Source organism: Schistocerca cancellata, chromosome 6 (assembly GCF_023864275.1).
Source record: "Schistocerca cancellata isolate TAMUIC-IGC-003103 chromosome 6, iqSchCanc2.1, whole genome shotgun sequence".
In the NCBI taxonomy this organism is placed as follows: domain Eukaryota; kingdom Metazoa; phylum Arthropoda; class Insecta; order Orthoptera; family Acrididae; genus Schistocerca; species Schistocerca cancellata.
Window position 1 is genome coordinate 141,930,007 of NC_064631.1, and position 16,466 is coordinate 141,946,472.

The 16,466-nt window shown below is 42.9% G+C and overlaps 1 protein-coding gene across 1 annotated transcript in view; it reads left to right on the plus strand.

The window, feature by feature from the left end:
• LOC126190973 (sodium- and chloride-dependent glycine transporter 1-like) overlaps positions 1-16,466 on the plus strand; it is a 139,618-nt gene that overhangs the window by 71,930 nt on the left and 51,222 nt on the right. Inside the window, exons 5-6 of the mRNA XM_049931642.1 lie at positions 9,572-9,726; positions 13,054-13,139. Of these exons, the coding sequence (XP_049787599.1) occupies positions 9,572-9,726; positions 13,054-13,139 (241 nt within the window). The remainder of the gene's footprint in view (positions 1-9,571; positions 9,727-13,053; positions 13,140-16,466) is intronic.

A 16,466-nucleotide genomic window follows, 5' to 3' on the forward strand; every position in this document is an offset into this window, starting at 1 on the left:
CTGCGAGCTGTATTACTGCGTGAGCTGAGACTGCAGAGACCAGAGTGACACCTGAGTCGCTTTTCTCAACGCTCTGGCTAGAGTCGAGACAGTGGGGCGAGCGTTGAGCGGGCGAGTTCCGAGGGTGGGGGGGGAGCGGTGAACTCACCCGCTCCGAGACAAATCGTCCGTTCCCTTGCGAGGAGGTTGTTGCAAGTAGTTCCTATGTTATCCGCTAGGTGGCTCTCTGTCCTGTTGCTCGCATCAACTGCCCAGAGGGCAGGACGTGCGACTGAAACGATCGCCGACAGAGTGCAATGCGAAGTTACGCTGCGCCAGACACTGCAGGCGGCAGACGACGCACAGAGACGGCACGGCATATGTGAAACACAAAATCCAATGGGGCACTGCACAATGCAGGCAGCCAAGGTAGAAGCAGGGCAGAGGCCGGCGCTGGCTGTGTTGTGTGGCGTGCACAGTGCTCTGACCAGCAGAGGCGCTGCTGATATGCTCCGTCTCTCTCTCTCTCTCTCTCTCTCTCTCTCTGCCGTGGGAAACGTTTGGAGCTACCGTTCTTTTTTTTTTAATCACTGATTGTTCACTCCTTTGAAAGATTCAACTCTATGCATTAGTTCAAGAGCGGATCCCCCATCTCTAATTCTCGGCACACTTGATACCGTGGACCTTGGAGTATTGAATCCCCTAACGATTTCTGAAATGGAACGTCCCACGCGTCTAACTCCAACTACTATTCAAAATCTGCCAATTCTCGTCTTGCAGTCACATTCACGTCGGAAACCTTTCCACGTGATTCCAACCTTGTGTACGCGATCCTATCGCCATCTGTGTTGTGGCGTAGCAAGAGCCACGCCACTCGGAGGTAGCCGAAAGGCACGCGATGTAATGCAGACGGGCGTGAATTCTGGAACAGGATAACTATTGAATGGTAGCAAGAAAAGTACGTAGCTTATAATATATACTTAACTTTAATTCTCTGATGAATACAGCAATCTTCATGATACAAGTGAGACTCATTAAGATACATGCAATGTTACAAATGGCGCCTTGCTAAGTCGTAGCCATTAACTTAGCTGAAGGCTATTCTAACTGTCTCTCGGCAAATGAGAGGAAGGCTGCGTACGTCTAGTCGCTAGCAATGTCGTCCGTACAACTGGGGCGAGTGCTAGTCCGTCTTCCTAGACCTGCCATGTGGTGGCGCTAGGTCTGCTAGTACTGACAGTGGCGACACGCGGGTCCGACATGTACTAATGGACCGCGGCCGATTTAAGCTACCACCTAGCAAGTGTGGTGTCTGGCGGTGACACCACAATCTGTATATGGCGTATCAGTATCCCATGACTTTCATCACCTCAGTGTATATCTCTGACCATATATTAAACTACATTATTATATTTTAGTGAAGGCTATGATTCCTACCGTCACATCCCTTTATCTTGTTCGCACAATACCTACACGAGGTATTGGTCAGAGGCCATAAAATGTTTGCACGGTTTCTCTCGAATATAGGTTATCTTAATTCAGACAACAGGGTTTCACGAGAATACGTTCGCATTCCTATCAAAGGTTCAAATTTAAGCTCCTTGAACATCTCTTCTACAGTACACCGATCATGAACCGTCTTTCCAGGCGCTCCTCTGGATTTCTACAAATTCAATCACGCCATTCCAGAAACAGTGCGTTCCACATTCCAAAAATTTTCTCAGTTAATTTAAATCTTCCGTTCGGCTCCCTTTCTACTGAACTTTCGTCAACAACTACATGTCTGTCAGTAAAACAGTGTCTATCAAACATATGCACAGCACAGGAAATCGAACAGCAGAAGTAATTGCCATTTACGATATCACACAATTACAGAGCTTTTGCACATAAAAACGAAGTTCTCAAATCGTTCTCCCAGTGAATCAAGTGCTGTATGGGGAAACCAGTAGTAAGATGTTAGAAACAATAAAATTCGCAGAATTTTTTTTTAATGCGAGTTATTGTCAAAACTAGTTTGAGGGTAATAGACAAAGTCTTTTATCAAGGGGGCCCACAAATCCCATATTCCCAATAATCAAATTACAATGTTTCTCATCAAGCCACATTTCCACATATCTGCGCCATCAGGGCAGATTCACTTCTGTTTTGTAAAGGTAGTGTTGTTGTTCAGCGTATTCTCTCATGACGCAATTCTGTGTAGAAGGGTTCCATTCTTATAAATGCTCCCGTCTATGGGTGACGACATTATTGTATTTACTTTGTATCTTGCTCTTTGGAAAACACTGTGTATTACCATTTTTCCCAGTCAGAATTCCTTTCAATCTCCCATGTAGTACTTGGTGTACTACTATCAAGAACATGGTTATTAGGATGTCCATCTGAAAAGTCACGATTGCTATAGAAAAAGAAATAGTAATATCTATGTTAGAGCATCGATAATTTATCAAAATTATTCTTATTTGCATCTTTGCATGCCAGAAATATAAAGGTTTCTAACATTAGAGGAGATAACATCACAAAATAAAAAATTTGTGCACGCCTTTCACGTCGTGTTTTCTGTTTACTGGGTGCACGGATATTCAATATTGACCGCCATGGGCGCTCATACTCGGACATATTGATAAATCAGCTGTAGCGGATCATGTGTTTCAGGAAGGTGATCATGAAATAAAGTTTAGTGAGACGACCGTCATAGCAAAGACATCGCATTATTATGCGCGAATGTACAGAGAGGCTATTGAGATTGCCAAACACTGCAATAATTTTAATAGAAAAGATAAAGGCATTAAGGTGCATAAGATATGGATGTCAACATTGCAGCAACAGCGTGACAATCGATTAATTTCAATTGACAAAGTTGGCAATATCAGAGATTATAGCACAGCCGACGTCACGTGATTGACAGCGGCGCCCTCTGGATGGCTTATATATACGGCGCTCACTCGCGCTCTCGTTGCAGTTCGCCGCTTGTCCTCAGAGGATGTCTTCCGCAGTCCAAGGCGAAACGACAGGGGAGAGTTTTATGTATGGACCAAGGCATCTCAGCCCGGAGGTGTTAAGCGATAACCCTAGGGTTAAATGAATGGGGCTTCTTTTGTAGAAAATTTAATGCAGTTTAAATTTGTATCGTGAAATACATCCGCTAGAAACTCCAGTTTTCGAGACATTCAAGAAAAACGTAAAAAGGTGACCTTTAACCCCACCCATGCTCACACCTCACCAGACAGTATTTTTAGTATGTTATTCATTAAACTACCCCTCCACCAATCACAAAAACTTGCAACAAGACGAACTTTTCTCCTAATTTTCGTTCTCACTATGTCTGCATTATCCGCTGTGGACATCAGTCATCTCCTAAAATTTGCACCATTAACGTTCTGCTATGTGGAGAGATCAGTTTCCTCCTGTAAAATTCTTTTCTGATCGGTGACATTCTTTGACTGCAGAGAATTTGGAAAAGTTCCTGGTTGTTTGTTGCACCTCAAAATGTAAGGGAAGATAGGAAATCTTAATAATATCAGACGTGACCGAAAATAACTTATTTTTTTAATGCAATATAAACTTTCAAAGTAAGAAGTACAAAACAGCTTTGAACATTTGATTACTTTACAAATGAGTCAGAGCCTTTAATCGTGTAAGGAGAAAAAGTTTAGGAAAGATTTGAAATTATGCTTAACGTTTGTTAGAAAGCGCAAAGTGCTGTCATTATGTAACACTGGATGTATATAAACAGGATAATTTGCGCTCCATTTTAAGCAAAAGCAAGTTTTTCACTCAACTCAGTATTTATGATCTTGTATCTCCTGAACTACGTGGCGTACAATGATATAAGTTTGCAAGTGCGTTCAGTGATATATGTGTACACTCTCTGCAAATGCTGTAGCGAATAGAGCTAGTAGTAAGGAAGTAATAAATCAAAACGTAATACCTGATGCTGAAAATTGACAGCATGAACAGTGAACAAACTTTTTTCCTTTCATCATTATGCTGGGTGCTGTAAGTGAGAAAAAGTTTTGTAACAGTTTGAAATTATATGTAAGTTTTTTGGAAGTCGCCAAGTGATCTCATTCTCAAATTCAGGATGAATGAAGTCCGAGTATTTGCGCACCGTCAGTTACACTGTCTTAATGCAAACACACAGTTTCTAACAGCTGCAATACTTGTCTCATTGTGTTAAACTTTTAATATAATATTATTTATATCTCTTAATGAGTATCTTACGAGAGCATTTTAAATTTTTAAATTTGGTTAATAATTTCGCGAAATATTGAAAGTCGAAGTTTTGCTGCTATAACTGGGACTGGTTTCTGGGCTTCAGATAGCGTTTAGTAATACAGATCTTTAAAAAAGTTTTTGATATTAGAGTACCACTGGGGGAGGATGCCACACTTTTTGGTTGTATGTGAAATTTAGAAGGTAACATTCACAACAAGATTAAACCTGCAAGTTTAACAATATATTTTCAACTGAAACTACATGTACATACAAAAGCACTATATTTCTGTTCTATAGCATAATTTATTTAAATGTTGGTGTACTATGGATCTCACCCCAAAGATTGGGGCAACATGGCAAAAAAAATTGACAAAGATATATGCATTTTCCAATAATCATATATGATCTATTGTAAAATAATACAATGTAAACAGTTTTATTGTGATTTCCACATCTGCTGAGGCTGATATCTCTCTTTTTCAGCACAGTTGTTACACATACCTGCTTCTTTAATATATGCTTCATGAAGCCACTTTTGACAATGGATGCAACAGATTCAATCCGCTTGGGGTCCATTGGGATCGTAGTAGTTTATTTTGATCTGAACACAGTCATTATCATCAGCTGTCGATTTTCCTTCCCTGCATTTTTGGCTGACTGATGGAGCTTTCTTTTCATGCTATTGCTTGCCTCTTGCGTGGACTTCATGATGTTCAGGTTTTCCTTGCTTGTCAACACCTATGCTGATTTCTTCCTTTTTTTTCAGGTGGTTCAGGTCAGTATCTTGAAACGATGCCCCTGCTTTAGTTGTAACATGTAGATTAGACACACGTCCTCAATCGTTGCTAACTCCCAATTTAGTTGGTTCATTTGCTACATTGTTTCACCTGAAGGGTCCCACATTTATAGAAAGAACAGCTTCAGGAGCATTTTCTTCACTTGGAGTTTCTTGTCTAACAGCAACGTTGTTGGTTTCATTAGGCTTAATCTTCGCCAACACATCGTCAGATATAGCAAATGCTTCCTCTGGTATTTTCTGAGCATTCACTTGAAAGACACTACAGGTTTCAAATGTACTACTGGCGTCTGATGGCGTTGCACTTTTTTGCCGCACCTCCTTCAGCATTGGTCCAAACTGGGCTCGTAACACTTTCCTGCCCAAGACGTCGTCCAGGTATGCATTACCTTGTAGAAGAAGTGCTTCAGCAAGTTGAGGAGGCATCGATATAGTTGCTATAGGAAAAGTGCTGAATGAGGAGGCAAGCGTATCAAGATAACATCATATCTGTCTGCAAGTAGGTTTCCCCACCATGTTATAGTTCTGGGTGGAGATTTTAATTTGCCAGATATAGACTGGGAGACTCAAACGTTCATAACGGGTGGCAGGGACAAATAATCCAGTGAAATTTTTTTAAGTGCTTTATCTGAAAACTACCTTGATCAGTTAAACAGAGAAAAACAGACCCGAACTATTTGAAACAGTTAACGCAAAACAGGGAATCAGCGATCATAAAGTGGTTACGGCATCTATGATTTCAGCCGTAAATAGAAATATTAAAAAAGGTAGGAAGATTTTTCTGTTTAGCAAAAGTGACAAAAAGCAGATTTCAGGGTACCTGACTGCTCAACACAAAAGTTTTGTCTCAAGTAAAGATAGTGTTGAGGATCAGCGGACAAAGTTCAAAACCATCGTATAATATGCGTTAGATGAGTATGTGCCAAGCAAGATCGTAAGAGATGGAAAAGAGCCACCGTGGTACAACAACCGAGTTAGAAAACTGCTGCGGAAGCAAAGGGAACTTCACAGCAAACATAAACATAGCCAAAGCATTGCAGACAAACAAAAATTACGCGAAGCGAAATGTAGTGTGAGGAGGGCTATGCGAGAGGCGTTCAATGAATTCGAAAGTAAAGTTCTATGTACTGACTTGGCAGAAAATCCTAAGAAATTTTGGTCTTATGTCAAAGCGGTAGGTGGATCAAAACAAAATGTCCAGACACTCTGTGACCAAAATGGTACTGAAACAGAGGATGACAGACTAAAGGCCGAAATACTAAATGTCTTTTTCCAAAGCTGTTTCACAGAGGAAGACTGCACTGTAGTTCCTTCTCTAGATTGTCGCACAGATGACAAAATGGTAGATATCGAAATAGACGACAGAGGGATAGAGAAACAATTAAAATCGCTCAAAAGAGGAAAGGCCGCTGGACCTGATAGGATACCAGTTCGATTTTACACAGAGTACGCCAAGGAATTTGTCCCCCTTCTTGCAGCGGTGTACCGTAGGTCTATAGAAGAGCGTAGCGTTCCAAAGGATTGGAAAAGGGCACAGGTCATCCCCGTTTTCAAGAAGGGACGTCGAACAGATGTACAGAACTATAGACCTATATCTCTAACGTCGATCAGTTGTAGAATTTTGGAACACGTATTATGTTCGAGTATAATGACTTTTCTGGAGACTAGAAATCTACTCTGTAGAAATCAGCATGGGTTTCGAAAAAGACGGTCGTGTGAAACCCAGCTCGCGCTATTCGTCCACGAGACTCAGAGGGCCATAGACACGGGTTCACAGGTAGATGACGTGTTTCTTGACTTCCGCAAGGCGTTCGATACAGTTCCCCACAGTCGTTTAATGAACAAAGTAAGAGCATATGGACTATCAGACCAATTGTGTGATTGGATTGAGGAGTTCCTAGATAACAGAACGCAGCATGTCATTCTCAATGGAGAGAAGTCTTCCGAAGTAAGAGTGATTTCAGGTGTGCCGCAGGGGAGTGTCATAGGACCGTTGCTATTCACAATATACATAAATAACCTGGTGGATGACATCGGAAGTTCACTGACGCTTTTTGCAGATGATGCTGTGGTGTATCGAGAGGTTGTAACAATGGAAAATTGTACTGAAATGCAGGAGGATCTGCAGTGAATTGACACATGGTGCAGGGAATGGCAATTGAATCTCAATGTAGACAAGTGTAATGTCTGCGAATACATAGAAAGATAGATCCCTTATCATTTAGCTACAATATAGCAGCTCAGCAACTGGAAGCAGTTAATTTCATAAATTATCTGGGAGTACGCATTAGGATTGATTTAAAATGGAATGATCATATAAAGTTGATCATCGGTAAAGCAGATGCCAGACTGAGATTCATTGGAAGAATCCTAAGGAAATGCAATCCGAAAACAAAGGAAGTAGGTTACAGTACGCTTGTTCGCCCACTGCTTGAATACTGCTCAGCAGTGTGGGATCCGTACCAGATAGGGTTGATAGAAGAGATAGAGAAGATCCAACGGAGAGCAGCGCGCTTCGTTACAGGATCATTTAGTAATCGCGAAAGCGTTACGGAGATGATAGATAAGACTCTGCAGGAGAGACGCTCAGTAGCTCGCTACGGGCTTTTGTTAAAGTTTTGAGAACATACCTTCACCGAAGAGTCAAGCAGTATATTGCTTCCTCCTACGTATATCTCGCGAAGAGACCATGAGGATAAAATCAGTGAGATTAGAGCCCACACAGAAGCATACCGACGATCCTTCTTTCCATGAACAATACGAGACTGGAATAGAAGGGAGAAACGATAGAGGTACTCAGGGTACCCTCCGCCACACACCGTCAGGTGGCTTGCGGAGTATGGATGTAGATGTAGATGTAGATGTAGATGTAGATGTAGAAGTTCCAACATCTCAGTATCAGACCTGTGAGGCATATGACCACCAAGGGCTAACAAAACCTTTCCTTCTGGTTTCCTTGGGATAAAATGTTCCTTTAACTTCAACATGAATGTCACTGAATCGATATACGCTGAGGTTTCATTCATGAAAATTCTCGAACCATTTGGAACAGAACCCCTCATTCACATTTGTTGTTTTCCCCCTTTAAAATACAAGCTGGAGGCAAAAAATGCCATTCAGCATTACAATATGCTATTATGGTGATTTTCCCCCTTTTCTCCACAGGTCATTTGATTGATCATTGGGGAACCTTTTTTTGCAATAACTGATGCATCTCTGGGGTTCATCTGAAAACTGTAGTTGTCCATATTAAATCTATGGCCTGATTTGTCATTTAAAATATTCTGTAAGAGAACATTCTCTAGCAATCTGAAATAATTTTCAATGTCTTCTCTGTTGAGTGCCATTGCGCTGTCGATAGAAAATCCCTGAGGTTTCCTCTTCACAAGACTAGGAAAATATCTCAAGAATGAGTGTAACAAATCCCACCCTGCCATGCCGCCATCCTTGTTGAGACGATGAGCAATACCATCGTTTTCAGCAAACTGAAATGCCAGTTTTCGCACTCCTTCTCCAGTAGCTGGAAATCTGGAAGCCTGCAGCCTCTTAATGTAGAACACAAGTTGTTCCTCGTTTTCTGTACCAAGACAACCTAAAAATACAATGAAGTATTCTTAATTAAAATTTGTATTATCATTTACATCAATATTCAATGCTGTTAATTACAATGAATTATTACAATAGCTATTTTAACATGAACCTTTAATTTGTTATTGTTCCGATAGATTAATAATTAATTAAATTTTGTGCTGGTTGCATGACAAAAGAAAAAGAAATGGGTTTTCTAAGTTACTCACTTTCATGTCGCATTCCTATTTTCTTTTTTTTAATCATTCTTCCCTAATAGTCTTTTTAAAGTCTGATATGGAGGTACTTATGCCTCAGAAGCTCTAAAGCAGCTCATGCCACCAGTTTTCACATGTTACATAGCTAACTGGAATCTTTCTTCTCTTTACTGTTCTCTATTTGTCGCTAATCCGTAACATCTAGGCATTATCTTTAAATAAATTAATACATATAGAAGTTAATGTGAAGACCCCAAAGAAAATATAGCGTCTTCCACAGCGTTCATGGTGAGATGCCACTTGAAATATCCTTTCCAATATGGCAACAGGGTGCGTGTAACTACATGCAAAACATATGTTAAGATACATACTAAATGGTAAACACACAGTTATAACTAAGGCAGGTGGATACAGAGCACTATTATTGTTTTGAAACCCGCTTACAATTATTTTACAGTGTAAATCGGAGCACTTACCACAGATTTCAAGCTCACAAATGTGAAAAACACCCGTTAAGACTGCATCCACCGCTTCCCACTCAAGACAATGACGCAAGGAACCTGCAGACTGACGAGTGCTGCTGTCTCTTGGCAGAGTGAAGCACTCTGAGTAAACATGCATCTCACCTCTGATTGCCATCATACCCCAATCCACTCTACATAAATTTTTACCCATTTTCATTACACAAATATGTACGTATTTCATGCGTTGATATTATATAAAATTCTGAGCTCTATTCATCACAGCTCAGAGCACACTTTTGTAGCGCTCACGGTCTATCTCTTTCTGTTAACAGGCGCCGGTTTGGCCATCGTGGTGGTCAACGTGCTATGCACGACGTACTATAACGTCATCATCGCCTACCCGCTGTACTTTCTGGCCATGTCTCTGCGAGAACGCCTTCCCTGGCAAGACTGTGGACATTCATGGAACACAGAGGCCTGCCTACCGGTAAATCACACATTCCTTCCTGCAGGAGTCGTAAGCAACTAAATACGTTAAAACACATTTTTCTTTGTCATACGTATCTAATTATAGACCTCTTTAATACCTTGTGACTGATCATATATAAGTCTCCTCATTTCATATTTTTAATATTACTGTCTTTATTATGATCTTGTGAGTCTTCTACAGTTTGTGCTTTCTTCCACAATGTACAACGGTATGACAAGTATTATCCGCAATTTGGTTATATTTTTGTTTATTTTGATAGTACTGTCGTTTTACGTTGATGACGCTTGCTTTGTTTATTTGTTGTTATATCTTACCAATTTTCAAGCTGCAAGGTTAGTTTCGTTATCGCTGCCATGTTGTTAATCATGGCTGCTCCGCTGTCTATTTGCACCAAAGAAGAGCAACCTTCAGTGATCCGTTTTCTGTGGTCAGAAGGCGTATCAGGGGCCGAAATTCATCGAAGACTTTCGGTACAGTACGGGAGCAGTGTTTTGCCACAACTGAGTGTCTACGAATGGATTGAAAAATTCCGAAATCGTCGCACAAGTGTTACGCACGATGAAGGAGCCAGACGACCGTTTACCGCCACAAATGAAGAAACCATTGAGCGTTCACGTGAAGTGGTTCTCTTAGACAGACGATTAACTACTGCCGAAGTGGCACATCGTCTGCAAGTTAATCACGGTTCTGCCTACGAAATCATCCACAAAGACTTGGGTTCCATAAAGTTTGTGCAAGATGGGTCCCAAAACAACTCACACAGTTGCATAAACAAAAAACATTTGGATCGCTATAGAAACGAAGGGGACAACTTCTTAGACAGGATCGGTACTGGTGACGAAACATGACTCCATTCATTACGAGCCGGAGAGTAAACGGCAGAGTATGGAATGGTAACATCCAAATTCGCCGTGCAAGAAAAAGTTCCGCAGAAAAACTGATGCTTACGGTTTTTTGGGACGCACAAGGTCCAGTACTGGAACATTATGGGGAAAGGGGCACAACAAACAGTGCACGTTACAGTGAAATGCTTACTGCCAGGCTAAAGCCTAAAATTCGAAGCAAACGCCGAGGATAGCTGTCAAAAGGTGTTGTGTTGTTGCACGACAATGCCCGTCCGCATACTGCTGCCCACACTGCTGAAACGCTGCAGAAACTCAAATTTGAAGTACTGGACCATCCTCCATATAGTCCCAATCTTGCCCCTTCTGACTATCACTTGTTTGGTCCACTCAAACAGGCGTTAAGAGGCCGTCGATTTGCCTCGGACGAAGCAGTGAAAGAAGCGGTGCATTCCTGGCTCGCAACTCAGCCAAAAACCTTCTTTTATGAGGGCTTCAGGAAGCTTGTACAACGATGGACCACGTGCGTTGAAACGCAAAGAGACTATGTCGAAAAATGATGTTCTTGTAAGTTTCCTATTTAATTACAATAAAATTTTGTAACTACTTTGCGGATAATAATTGACTTATCCTCGTACATCTACTCCAGTCTTTGCAGCCACTGCTTCGACATCTCTGACTGCCACATTTCCTATTCGGTCTCCTACCTCTCTTCATAGTATCTGACATTTCCTTTCGTCTGTGGTGTCTCCCGTTTTAATCTCTCGGACCAGTTCTATAACTCCATTAGCCGTTGGTGTACACATCACTACAAAAAATTAGTTTCAAAGACAACCAAAATATGTCGCATTGCCGTTAATTTCCGGGCAACAGTAGGGAACAGATTACCCGCAGCTCGTATGACGGCGGTACGACGTACATTCCCTCCCACAACCTCCATTCCTAAGACCCGTAAGGTTCGTGTTCTGCTTCACTAACAGAGCTAGTAAGTCCAGTAACAAATTTATGAAATTACGCTATGCTCAGGTATGCATTTCGAGCTACAAAATCCACCTTCAGGAAGTATGTGTCTAACTAGAGATAGTAATTCATGAGACGATTTACGAGTCATATTACTGCCCCTAACATACCGAAACTGTAGCATCGGTATTTACAACAGTACCAAGTTTAGGAAATGCAGAAGACTACATTTTTGGCAAATCATGATGGATTTATGTAAAATTCATTCCGTAAAAGCTGAGGATTCGCTATTTCTCTATATTCGATAAAAGTTTTACTATGAGCAACATAAATCTTACGGCAGCATATATTTTACGAGGGTTGTCCCAGAAAGTAATGCACCGCATTTTTTTTCTCAACCGAAAACAATGCTGCGAATGCGAAACGTTACGTATGTATTATTTGAAGTTTCCTGGGTGAACTCGCCAAGTTTCCGTCACTTCCGACAGATAGCGTAGCCGGACAGTTTCAAGAAGGCGTCTGTAGGTGATGTACGTTGCAAGCAACGTTCCGTCATTGAATTTCTCACTGCAGAGAAAGAAACTGTGGGGAATATTCACAAACTCTTGTGCAGAGTTTATGGGGCACCAGCTGTTGACAGGAATACAGTTAGTCGCTGGGCACGCAGGGTGAGGTCATCAGAAGGCGGTTCGACCAAGCTCCACGATTTGCAGCGGACGGGGAGACCATCCACGGCTGTCACACCTGACAGACCTGACCAAGCCCCCTCGTACTTCCACTTCTTTGGGCCATTAAAGGATGCCGTTCGTGGTATACATTTCGAGGACGATGCGGAGGTGATTCACACAGTGAAGCACTGGCTCCGCCACCAGGACAAGGATTGGTACCGACAGGGCGTACACGCCCTTGTTTCGGGCTGGAGGAAGGCCATAGAACGGGATGGAGATTACGTGGAAAAATAGGGTGTGTAGACAAAACACCATTCTTTCGTGTGTGTAATTCTCATTATCTTCAATAAAGAATTGTCGAAGAAAAAAATACGGTGAATTACTTTCTGAGCAACCCTCGTTATTACCAGGTACGTTCATATGAGGGGCTGTAAGATGAAAAATGACAACTCGGCCACAAACTCGTATTTTTTGCCTTTGTAAAAGGTTATGCTGTCCTAGAGGTCGATAATGTTACCTAGAAGAGGCATAATTTTACTTTATACTCCTCAAATTGAACAAGAATCATGATTCCAGTTTCCACAGTTTCTACGATCACCATGTACAGAGTGTTCCTAACAACAAACATAGCACGTCTCGCACGGAACTGGCAACGACTACTATCCTGTCACTCATAGTCTAATATTCTATGTAAAGTACCTGAAAACAACAGCCTCGCAATATTGAATAATAGACGCATTTAAATTTTTGTTGTTCAAACTTGGAGTGACGTCAAATAACAGCAACAGAATAAATACCAAATCTGGAAAAGGTCTTGTTATGTTTGTTATTCGCTGCTGTTTTGCCCTTTGCAGCTCGCCACGGGCGCAAACGCTACGAGAAACCTGCAGGTGCTCAACTCCAGCACGCGAAGGAAAACGCCAGCAGACGAATTCTTCCAGTAAGTATTTGCACCACGAAATTTTCAACTTCTCGCACACTACTACCGTAGCGCCCCCTGTTCGTTTTCTTCATTGCTCGCAGTACCTCATATGATTCCCCAAAGAGATCGAACCAAGGGTGCATCCACACTGAAGATGTCACGAAATGCCGTCAAGACGTACATATTACTATTATGTGCGTGGCGTGTAGTCTTTCGGACACCGCACATAAAATAGGAAGAAAAAGTACCGCAAGTTCACAAAAACTGCAAGAAAGAAAGGCTAAATATGTTATCATTTGCATTACGTAAAACTTTGATGTTACAGCATAATTTCACTGACAGTAATATAATACACTCCTGGAAATGGAAAAAAAGAACACATTGACACCGGTGTGTCAGACCCACCATACTTGCTCCGGACACTGCGAGAGGGCTGTACAAGCAATGATCACACGCACGGCACAGCGGACACACCAGGAACCGCGGTGTTGGCCGTCGAATGGCGCTAGCTGCGCAGCATTTGTGCACCGCCGCCGTCAGTGTCAGCCAGTTTGCCGTGGCATACGGAGCTCCATCGCAGTCTTTAACACTGGTAGCATGCCGCGACAGCGTGGACGTGAACCGTATGTGCAGTTGACGGACTTTGAGCGAGGGCGTATAGTGGGCATGCGGGAGGCCGGGTGGACGTACCGCCGAATTGCTCAACACGTGGGGCGTGAGGTCTCCACAGTACATCGATGTTGCCGCCAGTGGTCGGCGGAAGGTGCACGTGCCCGTCGACCTGGGACCGGACCGCAGCGACGCACGGATGCACGCCAAGACCGTAGGATCCTACGCAGTGCCGTAGGGGACCGCACCGCCACTTCCCAGCAAATTAGGGACACTGTTGCTCCTGGGGTATCGGCGAGGACCATTCGCAACCGTCTCCATGAAGCTGGGCTACGGTCCCGCACACCGTTAGGCCGTCTTCCGCTCACGCCCCAACATCGTGCAGCCCGCCTCCAGTGGTGTCGCGACAGGCGTGAATGGAGGGACGAATGGAGACGTGTCGTCTTCAGCGATGAGAGTCGCTTCTGCCTTGGTGCCAATGATGGTCGTATGCGTGTTTGGCGCCGTGCAGGTGAGCGCCACAATCAGGACTGCATACGACCGAGGCACACAGGGCCAACACCCGGCATCATGGTGTGGGGAGCGATCTCCTACACTGGCCGTACACCACTGGTGATCGTCGAGGGGACACTGAATAGTGCACGGTACATCCAAACCGTCATCGAACCCATCGTTCTACCATTCCTAGACCGGCAAGGGAACTTGCTGTTCCAACAGGACAATGCACGTCCGCATGTATCCCGTGCCACCCAACGTGCTCTAGAAGGTGTAAGTCAACTACCCTGGCCAGCAAGATCTCCGGATCTGTCCCCCATTGAGCATGTTTGGGACTGGATGAAGCGTCGTCTCACGCGGTCTGCACGTCCAGCACGAACGCTGGTCCAACTGAGGAGCCAGGTGGAAATGGCATGGCAAGCCGTTCCACAGGACTACATCCAGCATCTCTACGATCGTCTCCATGGGAGAATAGCAGCCTGCATTGCTGCGAAAGGTGGATATACACTGTAGTAGTGCCGACATTGTGCATGCTCTGTTGCCTGTGTCTATGTGCCTGTGGTTCTGTCAGTGTGACCATGTGATGTATCTGACACCAGGAATGTGTCAATAAAGTTTCCCCTTCCTGGGACAATGGATTCGCGGTGTTCTTATTTCAGTTTCCAGGAGTGTATTAGCGACAATCCTCTCCTAGTACAAGCCCCGAGCATTCCCCAATAATAACTGCTTCCCGCGAAATGGCAACTGTCTGTGTTACGCAAAGAGATTTTTGTTTGGCCAACTGTAGCACGAACAAGGTGCAGATTTCTTCACACACTGATGAACAGTTAAATCGAAGTTGGCAGCCATCTTCGAAGTGAACGTCACTGTCAACTCAAGAGCATGAGATTAGTGTTTAACGTCCCGTCGACAACGAGGCCATTAGAGACGGAACACAAGATCGGATTACGGAAGTAGAGGGAAGGAAACCAGCCGTGCCCTGTCAAAGGAACCACCCCGTTATTTGCCTGAAACGATTTAGCGAACTCACGACAAACGTAAACCAGGATGGCCAGACGCGGGTTTGAACCGTCGTCCTCTCGAATGCGAGTCCAGTGCGCTAACCACTGCGCCACCTCGCTCGGTGTTTTCCAACTCAATGACTCAGTGACTGGAGTAGTTCGGTGTGGAATATCACGTTTTATCGTGACAAAAATGCAACGGTTCTTGCTGCTCCTACCAAGTGAACCAAACACTAGCACGCAAGGAAGAAGCGTTAACTGAATATGGATTCAGCGGCAGAGATTACAAATCTCGTGATTTCTCGTCGCTATTTAAAGAACCATGCCATTACTTTCTTTGAAGTTGCGTATGATATATATTTATGTTGACACTACAGAAAGCTTACTTTAGTATTCGATATGCAACAGTGTCTCCAGTTAGTCTATAAATTGGCTGTTGAATGTTCACTACAGCATTTAGGCCATAGCAATTCTTACAAATTACTAATATAGCTCAGGGTCACAGTTAAATGCAGGAAGATATTCAATAAAAATTATTGTCTATTTTCTTTTGATAGTGACTCCAGTATTGAAATAAATCTAAGTTAAATTGGAACGTTATGCCAATCGTCATATTTCTGATGACGAACATGCAACGTAATCGAAATAATTGTAACTCGTTCCGCACGGGCAAACATTTACCTCATGCGAGCGAAACTCGAATATCTCTGGTTTTTAACAACAACCAACCTTCTCCGTTTGTCGGATTTAATTTTAATTGCATACGAAAAAAATAATACTTATTCCCTCTACTCTAGAGCTACTGACTTACGTAATCTTTAATGCAATTGAGCCAAATGGAACGGGAAAAAGTCCTAGTAACCGGTACAATGACAAATACCCTCCGCTGTGCATTTCACAGTGGTTTACAGAGTATGGATGTAGTATGCAGATGTAGAATATTTTTACCTTTCTGAATCGTGCGGAAATGACGTTATCAGACAGCTCATTTTCTGAGACCCATCCACAGCCACTGGACGGAACAGCGTCAAAGTGGTTGTACAAATATTCACCTGCTTTGGATGAATGTTCGTTAGCGATAAACCGTCCAAACCAAAGAATATTGTAATGGCACTGCAAACGAGATTACCCACCTCCAGTACTTCGTTATGAATTCCTGCCCAAATTAAATTGACAACAGTGAAAAACATGGCCAGTGGATGTTATTGTGAACTGTGATTTCTGTGAATTGTTGTCTCCT